The following is a 15637-nucleotide window of genomic DNA, read 5'->3' on the forward strand; positions in this document are numbered from 1 at the left end:
GCCAGAGGAGGTTGTGAAAGACAAGATTATAACAGGGTTCAAAAAAGAACAAGATAAGTTCATGGAGGATGAGGCCGTCGATGGCTATTAGCCAGGATGGGCAGGGATGCTAAACCATGTTCTGAAGTGGCCCTAGCCTCTGTTTGCCAGAAGCTGGGAATGGACATCAGGGGATGGGTCACTTGATGATTACCTGTTCTGCTCATTCCCTCTGAAGCACCTGGCATTGGCCACTGTTGGAAGACAGGATACTGGGCTAGATGGACCATTGTTCTCACTCAGTATGGCTATTCTTACGTTCTTGTTCTTAGTATCTGAGTGCTTCCTACCAGTAAAAGTGACTACAGTATTTCTCTCTTCCCCCATAACAAGAGGCAGGCTTGGGTTTTGATTGGCAATACTTGTAAGTATGAAAGTGAAAGGTACTTGTAAAAAGGTTGACCACTCCTGAGCACTGCTTCATGGCCTGGGATGGCTCTGTGGCAACCTGCCTCAGTTTCCCTCTCTCTCAGAGCTCCTTAAGAACTCCACACAGATTAAAAGGTATCAGAATGAAATGGGGTTCACTTTATTAAGTCCAAATAAACTCGACATAAAATCTCCCTGGTCTGTAGTCTCTCCCTTCAGTTTCAGGGATGCACAACACTCCTTTCTTTGGACCTGTGTTTCTGGGCTCTCAGCATCACTTTTAGCACCTTCCTTCAGGAACCCTTCAGCAGGTCTCGCTGTCATTCGTTCCCTTAGCTCAAAGAGGTGCACAGGTAGCAGTCCTTCCTCTGCTCCTGTCTCTTCTGTTCTGAGGGAAGAGACAGAATATATGCAGCCTTCTTCCCAAATCACGTCCTGATTGGCTGAAAGAGAGGGGAGCCTTGCCCCACCCACACTACAAGGCTCCTGGTCCCATGGCCCTTAAAGAAAGTGTAGCCTGGGTTTCCCCCAGGCATTAACTATTCCCCGGGAACATTCTCCTCTCTCCCAACACCTACTTCTGGCCTTCCCTAGATCTTCATCCAAGCCAAAAGTCCCAGGAATCTTAAAGGGACACACCATGGAACATATGTTGACTGACCACTTGTCCTTACTACCCTTAAGAGGACAGTCGCTTTGCTGTAGAACTGTTGTGCAAAGAAGCTGGTTGTGCATCCAGCTCAGAATATAGTGCAGATAATGGTTGTTCTTATTTCATCTGGCAGTGAGTTCCATAGTCTCAGACCAACATAAAGGGGCCTTCGTGCTACTGAGAATTGGCTTCTGAAGGCAAAGCAAGTGAAAGGGATGTTGAGAGAGATTGTTTAAAGCACTTTTTTGTTTGTTTAAATTTCTATTTATCTCTGCTGTCTAATGAACATTTGGGAGAAAGGCTGTCTGGGTTAAAGATTCAATACCTTTACCCTTATGGCGCAATCCTGCAGGCACTAATGTGCTGTTATTGACTTAAGTGAGTGTGTGATGGTGCCATCTTGGCCAACAAAGTGGCAAACTAAACTAGGGACCTCCAGAGCTAAAAGCATGAGCTGCATGAGCACTGTAGGTAGGGGCTCTCATATCCTCTGTGGATCAGGCACAGAGGAGAACCTGTCACCCACACTCCTCGGTGGGTTACACACACAGGGAAAGCCCCTACGTGCAAATGTAAAGGTTTGTATAAGTGTCTGGAAAGTGGCTCCGTGCTGAAGTGCCATTTGAACTAAGTCTATTCCAACTACTCGGCAAGCAGCCCAGTCCCGATTGCCCCCTTACAGCCATTTAACTTGCCCTTCCTGACAATCTTTTATTACAATGTAATGATGTTTTCCCTCCCGCAACCCACTTCTCAAGCGTGCGTTTTGGTTCTGTTTTCTGTTCTAGGGCAGAGTTAAGGTTGTGGTGGTGATCTGAATACGACTCTATGGATTATTGTGGAAGTGTCACTTTAACACTGAATTTCTTGGGAAGAATTAATTCAGGGAAGTTCTCTGGCCTGTGTTATACAGGAGGACAGACAAGATGGTCACAGGGGCCACTTTTTTGTTTACCCTTTAACAAACATGAAAGGTAATATCGGCTGAAAACACAGACATGTGTCTACAACCTGAACTTCACATGAAGCCAGTTTTTTCTTGAGGAATCTGTAGGTATTTAGTTGACCTCAGAGCATCATTAATATCAACAAGAACAAGGTAGACAACTTGGGAACAGATTGTGGGTTTGTTCATAAATAACAGAAGCAGAAAAAGAAACATAAAACTCAAGAATCTAAGCATTGTAAGGACTCATCTCATCGAGTGGCGATTCATGGGTGCATTCCCATGAGCATTCCAGGGAGTTATGGCCATAAATCCTTGCACATCAAGAGGAGAATATAACCCCAAGTGGCTAGGAATTAAAAGCATTCTGAGGGGTGTAGTGCCTCATCTTAAGACAGAGAGTCAGTGAACGTGCATAAATCCCTGTACATTGAGATGAGACTATGTTAGATTCACAGCGGTAATGACGACTACACAGCTTGTACTTTGCTTTTGAAACTGGATGACACAAACACATCTTTCCAAATTAGCTATTTAAAATTCCAGGTGGCGTATCTTTTTGGTTTTCATCCATACGGCCTCCTCTGTAAGCTAAGGGATGGCAATACTAATACAGCACTTCCCAGATGTTTAGGCCCCAGGTGTGCATCAGTATTGCCATTGATGAGATTTAAATTCATTTTTGGTGTCGCTTATTGAAGGAGCAAAGACAGCTAGATCAGGTCACATCTTTCATTATCACACAGACTTGCTTCCTTCCTTATTTTAGTGCACAAGGATTTATTTTTCTTTCATCATATTTGTCATGTTATATATATATATATATAAAACATGTGTGTACACAAATTATATATGTGTGTGTGTGTATATATAAGTTGTGTACACACACATCTATAGCTTATATATAGTAGTCTGATGCAGTATGTTAACTCCTATGTTCATCCATTCAGATATACTATACATATACACACACACACACACACACCCTATATTTTCCCAATTAGTATTCACTTGAGTTTTAAATTCAGTTTTACTTTGGTTATATGCACATTCCTTTGCAGTTTGTTTTTTTTGCAAACATTTTGTGCATTCTCAGAAGGTTAGAAAGCAAATTTCAAAGCTGCACGATTCATGGAGACGAAACGTTCAGATCATACGTCTAAGTGTTCATGTCAGCATTGCATGTGCATTTATCTCATCAGGGAACACAAACAATACCATGCGACTAATCGAACCATTCACGACTAGCCAACATAGAGTAGCTAGAACGTTGAGTAGTCACGGAGAACTGGTCACAATCAATCCCGATTTAAAAAATTGACTTAATACTTTTGAAGATTGAATTAATTTAAGGAAATCATTATCCGCTGCTGATACTGAATGAGCAGAAAAAGAGGCTACATGTGCTGAATAAAACATTCTCTGTGGATTATTTTACTTCTCAAGGGCCTGATCCAAGCCAATTAAAATCTGTGTGAGATGGATCAGTCCCTAAACTTTTATATAGGCCTCATGTGGGGCCTGAGTGTGGAAAGCGCTGAACAGTCTGGCCCCAATCCAGCAAGCACTTCAGCATGTGAGGAATCCCAAAGACTACCCAGTGCTTGGCTAGATTGGGGCCAGAGGGAACCAGCACCTTAATGCCAGATCAAGGCCATGCAGAGTTAGTAACTATATGATCCATTTGATAAAGTGATTTATCCTGCACCCTTGACTGTCTCACTAGCCCTTTACCAACTGATCCATCTCCTTTGGGACTTATCCAAACAGGCCAAAGAGCTGCCGTTTTAAAAAGAACAGCCTATCATCATCATGTATCAGAGGGGTAGCCATGTTAGTCTGGAACTGTAAAAGCAGCAAAGAGTCTTGTGGCACCTTATAGACTCACAGACGTTTTGGAGCATGAGCTTTCGTGGGTGAATACCCACTTCGTCGGATGCATGTGAGTAGTGACATGCATCCGACGAAGTGGGTATTCAGCCACGAAAGCTCATGCTCCAAAACGTCTGTTAGTCTATAAGGTGCCACAAGACTCTTTGCTGCTTTTATCATCATCATGTTTCCTATTTCCCCCAAAATGTAGAACTTCCAGTTACATTGATCTGATGCCCAGGTTGCAAAATATTGAGCCCTATACCAGAGACAATATAAAGTGCAATATCTCATAACCCTGAAGAAACAGAAATGGGAGCTTCAAAAAGGAAATTTCCCTATCTTCCAATACTATGCGCACACAAAATTGCTTCTAATCTTGGAAGGCCCCAAAATATCCGACGTTTTAATATATAGAAAAGCTACTTTACAACATTTTGAGAGGTTACATAGGACTCTTGGTACTAAGAAAGTCAGGCTAAGATTATAACAAGTGACAAGAGTTTTGTCATGGTACTGGTCTGCTATAGACCACCAAACCCGGAAGCAGAGGTGGATGAGGCTTTTTTTAAAACAACTAACAAAATCATCCAAAGCACAGGACTTAGTGGTGATGTGGACTTCAACTACTCTTGACATCTGTTGGGAAAACAATACAGCAGGGCACAGATTATCTAACAGGTTCTTGGAATGCATTGGAGACAATTTTTCTATTTCAGAAGGTGGAGAAAGCAACTAGCGAAGAGGTTGTTCTAGATTTGATTTTGACAAACAGGAAAGAACTGGTTGAGAGTTTGAAAGCGGAAGGCAGTTTGGGCGAAAGTGATCATGAAATGATTGAGTTCATGAGTCTAAGGAACGGTAGGAGGGAAAAGAGCAGAATAAAGACAATGGATTTCAAGAAGGCAGACTTTAGCAAACTCAGGGAGTTGGTAGGTAAGATCCCCACTGCACATGAAAGACAGGAAGTATGGTAAGAGACCACACTGGCTTACCCAGGAGATCTTAAATTATCTGTAACTCAAAAAAGATTTCTACAAAAAGTGGAACCTAGCTCAAATTACAGAGGATGAATATAAAAAACAACAACAACACAAGCATGTCGGAACAAAAAATTAGAAAGGCCAAGTCACAAAATGAGATTAGACTACCTAGAGACATAAAGGGTAACAAGAAAACATTCCACAAATACATTAGAAGCTAGAGGAAGACCAAGGACAGGATAGGCCCATTACTCAATGAGGGGGGAAAGACAACAACAGTGTGATACTGTCCCTCAAAGTAGCACCCTGGAACCCCCATATTCACCACTGTGATATGATTATGATATGTTGGTACAATGCATGGCTTGTGAGGTATCATTTTACAAGTCTTGATTTGTTGAACATTTTATCATGTTGAATTGTATGTGAAGTTGTAAAGTATTGCTATATGTGCTATTGAAATATGTTGTGAGGTTGGGAGATGCCCACAGCCGGACTTTCAGGAAGGACAAAGGAGTACCCGTCACTGGCCAGATGGGTGTTGATGGCCTATCAAGAAAACAATCCATTGTCCCAGAGGCTCCCTAGAGAAGGCACATATGCAATGGAGACTGCTTGACCAATGGGGACTCACTGACCTCCACGTCACAGCAAGGATCTTTCTAGCAGCTGAAAGAAGGAATAAAAGAAAGACAGTGATGTCATCACTTGGCTTCTTTCTCCCTGCTTCTCCCCTCTTCCCCGCATCTCAACACCTGGAAAAAGATCTGGAAGACAAAGATTTTGAACTGGGGAAGTTTGGAAGGTGGTCCAGTCCATAGGCTCCGACTCCATAGGTGCTCCAGGGCTGGAGAACCCACAGAAAAAAAAATAGCGGGTGCTCAGCACCCACTGGCAGCCCCCCAATCAGCTCTTCCCCCTCCCACCCAGTGCCTCCCAGCTGCCGCAATCAGCTGTGCAGCAGTGCACAGGAGGCACTGGGGGGAGGGGGAGGAGCCGGGGCAGGAAGAGGCAAGGGAGGGAGCAGAATGGGGCAGGAAGAGGGCTTGGGGGAAAGGGTGGAGTGGGGGCAGGACTTGGAGCAGAGCCGGGGTCCAGAACCCCCTGGGAACTGGGGGAGTCGGTGCCTCTGGTTCAGTCTGTGTATTGAGGAACTGTAACCTGCTTGTACCATCTGTTAGGGTGAGGCACCGCTTGATTCAAATCTTGCTTGGTCTGTTTCAGTTAGAATTGAGATTGCAAATTTATTTTTGTTTCTTAAGTAACAAACTATGATCTCGATGCCTGCTACTTACAATCACTTAAAATCGATTTTCTGTAGTTAATAAATCTGTTATATATTTTATGTAAAACAGCTGGTTTTGGTTGAAGTGTTAGGGGAATCTCAGCTCAGGTTACAAAGGCTGGTGCATGTCCACTTTCGTATGAAGATGTGGTGAATTTATTAATGAGTTTTCACTGTCCAAGGGAACCTTGAGCAGTACAAGATGGTATATTTCTGGGGTGCAAGGCTGGAGGAGCTGGGGTGAATTGGCCGGAGCGTCTCTATTGATGGTTCACGAGTGGCTGGGAAATGTAATTCAGTTGGGTTTGTACCTGTGGATGGCTGTGTAATTGCAGTGCCTGTCAGAGGCTTGTAGCTTGACAGGAGCACCACTGTGTGAGTGGCAGCCCATGTTGGTATATTTGGAGGTCTCAGTGGTCTCACAGTCCCAGGTTCACCCCAGGGACCCCGTTGCAAACAGAAAATGTGGAAATGGAAGAGGTGCTAAATTATATTTTTGTTTCAGTTTCCACCAACAAGTTTAGTAGCAATTTGACGTCTAACATAGTGAACGCCAGTGAAAATGAGGTAGGATCTCAGGCAAAAATAGTGAAAGGAGAAGTTAAAAATTACGTAGATAAGTTAGATATCTTCAAGGCAGCAGGGCCTGATGAAATACATCCTAGAATACTCAAGGAGCTGACGAATGCAGAGATATGAGCCATTAGTGATTATCTTCAAACACTCCTGAAAGGTGGGAGAGATGCCAGAAGGCTGGAAGAGGGCAAATATAGTGCCCATCTATAAAAAGGGAAATAAGGACAACCTGGGGAATTACAGACCAGTCAGCTTAATTTCTGTACCCAGAACAATAACGGCGCAAGTAATGAAGTAATCAACTTGCAAACATTAGAAGATAATAAGGTGATAAATAACAGTCAATGTGGATTTGCCAAGAACAAATTGTGTCAAACCAACCGGATAGCTTTCTTTGACAGGGTAACAAGCCTGTGGATAGGGGGGAAGTGGTAGCTGTGATATATCTTGACTGTAGTAAGGCTTTTGATACTGTCTCGCATGACCTTCTCATAAACAAACTAGGAAAATACAACCTAGATGGAGATACTATAAGGTGGGTACATACTTGGTTGGAAAACCATTCTCAGAGAGTACTTTTCAGTGGTTCACAGTCAACCTGGAAGGGCATATCAAGTGGGGTCCTGCAGGGATCAGTTCTGGGTCTGGTTCTGTTCAATATTTTTATCAATGATTTAGATAATGGTATAGAGAGTACACGGATGAAGTCTGCAGATGATGCCAAGCTGGGAGGGGTTGCAGGTGCTTTGGAGGATAGGATTAAAATTCAAAATGATCTTGACAAACTGGAGAAATGGTCTGAAGTAAATAGAATGAAATTCAATAAGGACAAGTGCAAAGTACTCCACTTGGGAAGGAACAATCAGTTGCACACATACAAAATGGGAAATGATGCCTAGGAAGGAGTACTGCAGAAAGGGCTCTGGGGTCATAGTGGATCACAAGCTAAATATGAGTCAACAGCATAGTACTGTTGGAAAAAAAAATTAACATCATTCTTGGATGTATTAGGACGAGTGTTGTAAGACACGAGAAGTAATTCTTCCCCTCTACTCTATGCTAATCAGACCTCAACTGGAGTATTGTGTCCAGTTCTGGGCACCACATTTCAGGAAAGATGTGAATAAATTGCAGGAAGTCCAGAAGCAAACAACAAAAATGATTAAAGGTCTAGAAAACATGACTTATGATGAAAATTTGAAAAAAAAAATGCATTTGTTTAGTCTGGAGAAGAGAAGACCAAGAGGGGACATGATAACAGTTTTCCAATACATAAAAGGTTGTTACAAAAAGGAGGGTGAAAAATTGTCCTCCTTAATTTCTGAGGGTAGGACAAGAAGCAATGAGCTTAATTTGCAGCAAGGGCAGTTTAGGTTAGACATTAGGAAAAAACTTCCTAACTGTCAGGGTGGTTAAGCACTGGAACAAATTGCCTAGTGAAGTTGTGGAATCTGCATCATTGGAGATTTTTAAGAACAGGTTACACAAACACCTGTCAGGGATGATCTGGTTATTACTTAGTCCTGTTTTGAGTACAAGAAACTGGATTAGAGGACATTTCCATCCAGTCCTACACTTCTATAACTCTATGGCTTGTAATCATAGGTTCCTCTACATTTGGGTGCTCAATTAGGGACATCTTAATAGCTATAGAGTCAATCTCTCTGGCCTAAAGAATTTTAATTATTTATACAAAATGGAACAGCTCCACCAGGAGAGAATGAGAGACCCATCCCATACCCAAGGCCTGGTGGTTGTGGCATTCATCTGGCATATGAGAGACCCCGGGTCAAGACACATGTCCAACTCCCTGCTCCACCTAGCAGCTAAAGCATCTCTCCGCCTAGCAGAACCTGCATCTCTCACATCCCATAAGATTGCCCTAATCACTGGACTATTGGCAATTCCAGGGTGGCATTCATCCACCTACCAGAAATTCCACTCTGCACCTGAGGAATCTTCCTGATGAAAGTTTTATCAAAACTGACCGTTTCCCACAAAAAGTTTCAGTTTTGACAACTTGGCATTTTCCGACAAGAAAACATTTCATTAAAAAAAAGTCCTGTCTGACTCTAGTGCTGATATAAACCCTGGGTCCAGCTATGTCACCACATTCATAGTGTTGTTGTAGCCATGTTGGTCCCACAAGAGGAAAGCGACAAGGTAGATGAGGTAATATCTATTACTGGACCAGATTTTACTGGTGTAAGAGACAAGCTTTTGGGCTCCACAAATAGCTGAAGAAGGCTCTCTGGAGCTTGAAAGCTTGTCTCATTCACCAACAGATATTATCTCACCCACCTTGTCTCTCTGATAACGTTCCTCACAATTAAGGCTGAAAAAGAATTCTCATTATAGCCCTTTGTTTTCACATGTCTGTAACTTTCTAAAACATTCATGGGGCCGGGGGGACTGGGGAGCTTGGATTTTCCATGAGTGGTCTCAGAGCAGCAGCCATGTTAGTCTGTATCCACAAAAAGAACAGGAGTACTTGTGGCACCTTAAAATAAATTTGTCAGTCTCTAAGGTACCACAAGTACTCCTGTACTTCATGAGTGGGTCTGTATCCAAAAGGTGATTTTCAATGATGGTGGATGGGGTGAAGGGTGGAAAACACTCAAATACTTTTTCCATTAAAAATCCTAACCACATTTTTAATAAACAGTTGATATAAAATTGCAGTTGGTAATAGCATTAGTGTTAACGTGGCTGAATGCGTTAGGTTGAGGTTTAGAACATCATTATTTGGCCTTATTTACCAAATGTCTTACTCATTATATTATCTGCTTTTTCAGATGTGTACTGTTTTTGATTTTTAATTGGTCTTATTTACCAAATGTCTTACTCATTAGACTATCTAGTTTTTCAGATGTGTCCTCTTTTTGATTTCACTGTGAAGAGCACTAGCATATCAAGTCGGTGGTGTGATTAATAACACAAGAATTTTTCGGCATCCTGTCTCTTAGACATTGCATCCAGTGGCTCTTAATTCCACATGTACCGTCTAACAAACAGCTCCCTGTCCCCTTCACCCATTGTCATTCAACTTTGACCACAATCATCCTGAGAAATTAAGATACACATATATTGGAGAAATCAGTTGTGATGAGTCTGGGGTAGAACTATCACAGATTCCCTTTTAGAATCCCCTCCTAAATATTTCTCAAATATGGTCACATCTACTGGATTTGCTTGTATCTTAATATTATTTTACAGAAATGATTTTATAACTTGAAATGGTTTGAAATTTTGCTCCTTAGCTTATTGTCTCAAGGCCAAAAGCACCTACCCTGTACCAACTTTGACTAAATTCCCAACTTTGAAGCACTTAAACAGAGTCTTAACTGTAAACATGTGAGTACTTCTACTGAAGTCAATGGGATTACTTACCTGCTATAAATCCATAGATTCCCATGCCAGAAGGGACCACTGTGATCACCTCATATGACCTCCTGCATAACACAGACCATAGAACTTCCCCAAAATAATCCCTAGAGCAGGTCTTTTAGAAAAACAGCCAATCTTGATTTAAAAATTGCCAGTGATGGAGAATCCACCATGACCCTGGGTAAATTATTCCAGTGGTTGGTCACCCTGTTAAAAATTAACATCTTATTTCCAGTCTCAATTTGTCTAACTTCAACATGCAGTTATTGGATTGTGTTTCTCTGCTAGCTTGTAGAGTCTATTATTAAACATTTGTTCCCCATGTAGATATGTATAGATGGTAATCAAGTCACCCCTTAATCTTTTCTTTGTTAAGATAAACAGTTTGAGCTATTTGAGTCTATCACTATAAGACAGGTTTTCTAAGCCTTTAATCATTTTCCTGGCTCTTCTCTGAACCGTCTCCAATTTATCAACATCCTTTTTGAACTGTGGGCATGAGAACTGGACACAGTATTCCAGAAGCAGTCACACCAGTTCCAAATACAGGGGTAAAATAACCTCTCTGCTCCTACTCAAGATTCCCCTGTTTATGTATCCAAGGTTTGATTAGCCCTTTTGGGGTGTCACACTGGGAGCTCATGTTCAGCAGACTATCCTCCATGACCCCCAAGTCCTTTTCAGAGTCACTGCTTCTCAGTTTAGAGTCCCCCACCCTTTAAGGGTGTCCTACGTTCTTTGTTCCTAGATGTACATATTTATATATGTCCATATTAAAAGGCATTGTTTTTGCTCGCGCTCAGTTTACCAAGTAATCCTGATCACTGTGTGCCAGTGATATGTCCTCTTCATTATTTACCAGACCCCCAATTTTTGTCTAATCTGCAAACTTTATCAATGATGATTTTAGGTTTTCTTGCAGATCATTGATAAAAATGTTAACTAGCATAGGGCCAGGAAACAATCCCTGCAGGACTCCACAAGAAACACAACATTAAGAATATTCTTAAGTCTCTCTGGATCAGAGTCTGAATGAGGTTGGCTTAAGAGGGTGTCCCAAAGCAATCAGATCACTTGGTGGCCTCATGATAGTAATTATGTCCATTACCGCCAGGAATGAAAGATTTTAAGGTGATAGGAAGGATTTCTCCTCACCACTCTGTGACAGAGGGGAAGTTCTGGAAAATCTGATGGGGAATATGGCAAAAATTCCCCACAGATTTGATGTGGCCCTGTCCATGACTGTGATGGGGCTTACTTCCATCACCTGTTAGACAAGAGGTTAAGAACCAGCTAGTGCACCCGTAATTGATGGATCGATTGCCTCCTGGCTAGAGTTAAGTAAGGATCATTAGTCACCTGGGCCTTGGAACTTGATTCTGAGGGGGACTGACTATAGAGGAGACATTAATTTCTTGTGGAGAGAAACCCGCGAAGGCCAGGCAAGACTTGGCCTGGCCCACGGGAGGAGGATCAGCCTGGAGACAGGGCTTATGCAGACAAGAAGCCAAGTAGGAGGATCTGCAGAGAATAGTTTAGGCTCCTGTGGGGGAAGCCCAGAGGTAGAGTCAGGTAAAAGCATTTCAGTGGAGATCAAGAGGGGCAGAAGGATTCCTTTACCCAGTATAAGCTGCATCTTCACTAGGGAGTTCTTCCAGTATAGCTAAACTGGTATAGCTGTGTTGGCAAAGCCTTTGCAGTATAGACTAGCCCTAAGAAATAATAATGAAAACATTCCTGAAGTATGCAGATCCATTGATTTTCTTTCATTAAATGGGAGACTATTTAAATAGCCCATCATTTAAGATATTTCATATTGTATTGATTGCATTTATTAATTTAAACCTTTCAGATGGACTGAATTTTAAAGCAGGTTTTTGTTTTTTAAAGCAAGTTTCCTTTACTAATTACAAAAACAATGATCGAAATAGATGGCTTGATTGGTGACTTTTACCCAAATCAATAGATTAATGTGTCAATTCCAGTTAAAATTCCAAGCAAAGACATTTTCAACCTTAAGTAATAAAGATACAGCATTCCAAAGGAACTCTTCATGCTTATAATTTGGCAAAATAAAATAAAATTATGAATTACAATTACTGAGAATTCTTTAGAAGCTCCATTTGATTCAAACATATAAAGCAAAACTAAAATAAGTGATGAAAAAAATCAAAAAGAGGCAAAATACCTGTAAGTTTCTAAATTAAAGCCAGTTTTAGAGCCTTAATTTAAACTCATAAGGAAATTAATTGATATTACACTGCTCCTTGACTATATACAGTATTAAACATTTCCTTGTCAAATATAGAAAGTGAAGGTTTACTTCTTGTTTTACATAAATTCAAATAAGTAATGAAAACTACCTGGGAGGGTGGTTCCTGCTTCATAATCCTCTCAAACTAACTCTACCCTTCAGTCACTCTCTTAAGGGTATATTGCCATCTTGGTGCACTGGGAGTTTTGTGCAAATCCCTTAATGCATTTAAGATGAGAATATGTATCCATTGTAGAGCTAACAATGCTGGTGACAATAGCAGAAAACATTTTCCTGTCCATGCAAAGGAATGACCAAGTTTTCCAGGCCAACTGAAACACCACCATTCTGCTTCTTGTTTTCAATGGGAAAGCATAGAGATACCCTTGTCAGGAACTAGAAAGTTTCTTCTCAAGGTCTAGACATCCCTTCCAGAAATGGAGCTACTCAATCAATCAAGAGGATATCAGGAGGCTGGTATTTGGAGAAACCTATGTGACTCCCATTGAAACTGATGCAAATACACTTATTGATGTCAATGGAAGGAGCTGGATTGGACCTTAAAGTCTCAATCCAACAAAGCATTAAACCATGTACTTAACTTTAAATATGTACTGAACCCCATTTGATAGGATTTGTGCACATACTTAAAGTTGAATATATGCTCAACTGTGTTGCCAAATCGAGGCCTACCTGTCTGACCTTAATCAAGATGAACTGGTTTAACATTCTGCTAACATTTCTTTTCTGAAAACTTGACTCGAGGTGTGGCTCAGAGCAGAAACTAAGCAGTTTGGCAAGTCAGAAGACTGATAAGGTTTTTAAAGTACATTGACACAGTCACTACAGTGATGAGCGCCCTACAACTACCTAAGCGAGAGAGAAATAGATTGGCAAGGCTATGTGAGGAACTTTGGCCAGGAAGGTGATGGCATTTTGTGCTCGGTTTTACTGTCAGTCATCGGTTCTAACTTTCATAGACAATAACATTGATTAAATTCTTCCCTCTTCCAAGGGAAAATATATATATATATATATATATATATATATATATATATATATATATATATATATATATATATATATATATATATATATGCTGACCTACTTGAATCTATCACTATAAAACAGGTTTTCTAAGCCTTTAATCGTTTTCCTGGCTCTTCTCTGAACCATCTCCAATTTATCAACATCCTTTTTGAACTGTGGGCATGAGAACTGGACACAGTATTCTAGAAGCAGTCACACCAGTTCCAAATACAGTGGTAAAATAACCTCTCTACTCCTACTCAAGACCCCCCTGTTTATGTATCCAAGGTTTGCATTAGCCCTTTTGGGGTGTCACACTGGGAGCTCATGTTCAGCTCACTATCCACCATGACCCCTAAGTCCTGCTTTTGTTCTGGATGAAAGTAGGTCAGCATTTGTCACCCTCGCTATCAGTTTTCTGCTTCTCACAATGAGGCACCGTTCCAGCAATAGGTATTTATAAAGTGTTTTTTGAGAAAGAATCTCACACTTTTGTCAAAGGTTTTGGCATCTTTTCATGCCAGGGCAATAGCCAGGTACAAGTCTTTTCCCTCTTACTTAGTCTTTGTTGAGATTTGAATAGATTATTAGATTTGATGTTTTAAAAGGCTCCAATTCAGGACTTGAAGAAAGAGATGGCTGGAAAATGGAAAATTTTCCATGAGAGTGGGTGGGAAGGACAATAAATGGGAAAAAATTGATAGTCTGGGCTCCCTGGTGAACTACACCTCCCATGATGCACCACAGCCTTACACAGGGCCCATCTCCTTACTCACCAGAGATAATTAGAGCCATCATCTTTGAGATGGATCATTTATAACTAGACTGGACAAGACTCAGCAAAATATACCTCAGGGAAAATCCCTGCATTGGCAACCGGAGCTATGGGCAAGATGACATAATAGGCCCTTTCTACTTGTTGAAAATCATGAGGGGAGATGGGGAACATTTTTCTTTTCAAGTCAAAATATTGAAGTTCTAAAATTTTGAGATTTCATTGAAATTTGAAAAGCTTTGGCTGGCTGTATAGTGAGTTGAAGAATATGGGAAAGGTTGCAAAACAAATCTCCTTTTTTTGTTTTTTGGTCAAAATTTTGTCTACATTTTTTTCACCAAAATTAAAAAAAAAAAAAATCTCAACCAGCCTTGCTAATTTCTAGGTTTCTGTTTTTCGTATGAAAACAGGGTCTTGTTTTGGAAAGCAGTTCTTGTGATGCTCATTCAATATATTCCACCTCAGTGGAATAAGTCTTAGATAAGTATTGAGAAATGGAACAAGTCCAACAAAAAAACCAAACAAACAAAACAAAAGCTCTACTGTGCATTCAGGAAGCTGGAGTGAAAGCAGCTTTTGCTGCAATTCACATCTGTGTAACCCTTCAGAATCTTACTATTTACATAGAAATCTTATCCACGTATCCAATATACTTCACAAACACCTCTCTCCCAGATGCCACCTCATTTGGACTCTGCTTCAGCAAGACCCTGAATTTTTTTGTGGAAATTTAATTCTTCATTAAAAAAATGCCTGAAAAGTTCAAAAGCCTTTTTGGTTTTGGTGAAAGCTAATAATTTGATTTGGAAATCCCAGCATGGTGCCTGATAGGAGTGATAGTTCGAGTAACTCATGCTCCCATTCTCCACTTTCAGCCTTCCTTCTTGCTCAGACTACATCGCCCATGATGGACCACTGTCTCCCCCCTTAGTCAGGGAGTTGGTGGATCATGGGAGTCTAGTCTTAACTAGAATCTCTCACCTGATACATAAGCAGGGCAATTGCAGTCAAACAATGAAGCTGTGACACACTAACAGCAAGATCCCAAGGCAGATCACACCTTAAAGACAAATATACAAAGTAGCCATCCATATCAACTACAAAAAATTACTATTATTGTTAAAGACAATTTCTACAGTAAATGGTACAAACATAAAACAGGACTACAGTTCAGTGGTGCGAGTATGAAGAGTATTATTACTAAGGGAGGATTGCTTGATGGGATGGGTTTTAAGGAAGAAAAAGAAAGCACTTGGTGGAGGAATGCAGAAAGCATGTCCTGGGTAACGGGATAGCATGGTAGAAGGCCTGATGTTGAGAATGGGAAAAGGAGGCTAATGAAAGCATTTAGATGAGATCAGAGAACAGGAGGATACATAGAAGAAAATAAGAGTACAGATGAAAGGAGGAGCATAATTATGGAGGAGACAATGAGCTTGTCTGATGTGGTAAGAGACAAGAAGGCAATGG

The 15637-nt window shown here is 41.0% G+C and overlaps 1 protein-coding gene across 1 annotated transcript in view; it reads right to left on the reverse strand.

The window, feature by feature from the left end:
- Positions 1-546: 546 nt before the first annotated feature.
- Positions 547-15637, reverse strand: part of LOC120403073 — a 40848-nt gene continuing 25757 nt past the window's right edge. Inside the window, exon 6 of the mRNA XM_039533753.1 lies at positions 547-796. Coding sequence (XP_039389687.1) covers positions 547-796 — 250 coding nt within the window. The remainder of the gene's footprint in view (positions 797-15637) is intronic.

Source organism: Mauremys reevesii, linkage group 4, assembly GCF_016161935.1.
Source record: "Mauremys reevesii isolate NIE-2019 linkage group 4, ASM1616193v1, whole genome shotgun sequence".
NCBI classification, from domain to species: Eukaryota; Metazoa; Chordata; order Testudines; family Geoemydidae; genus Mauremys; species Mauremys reevesii.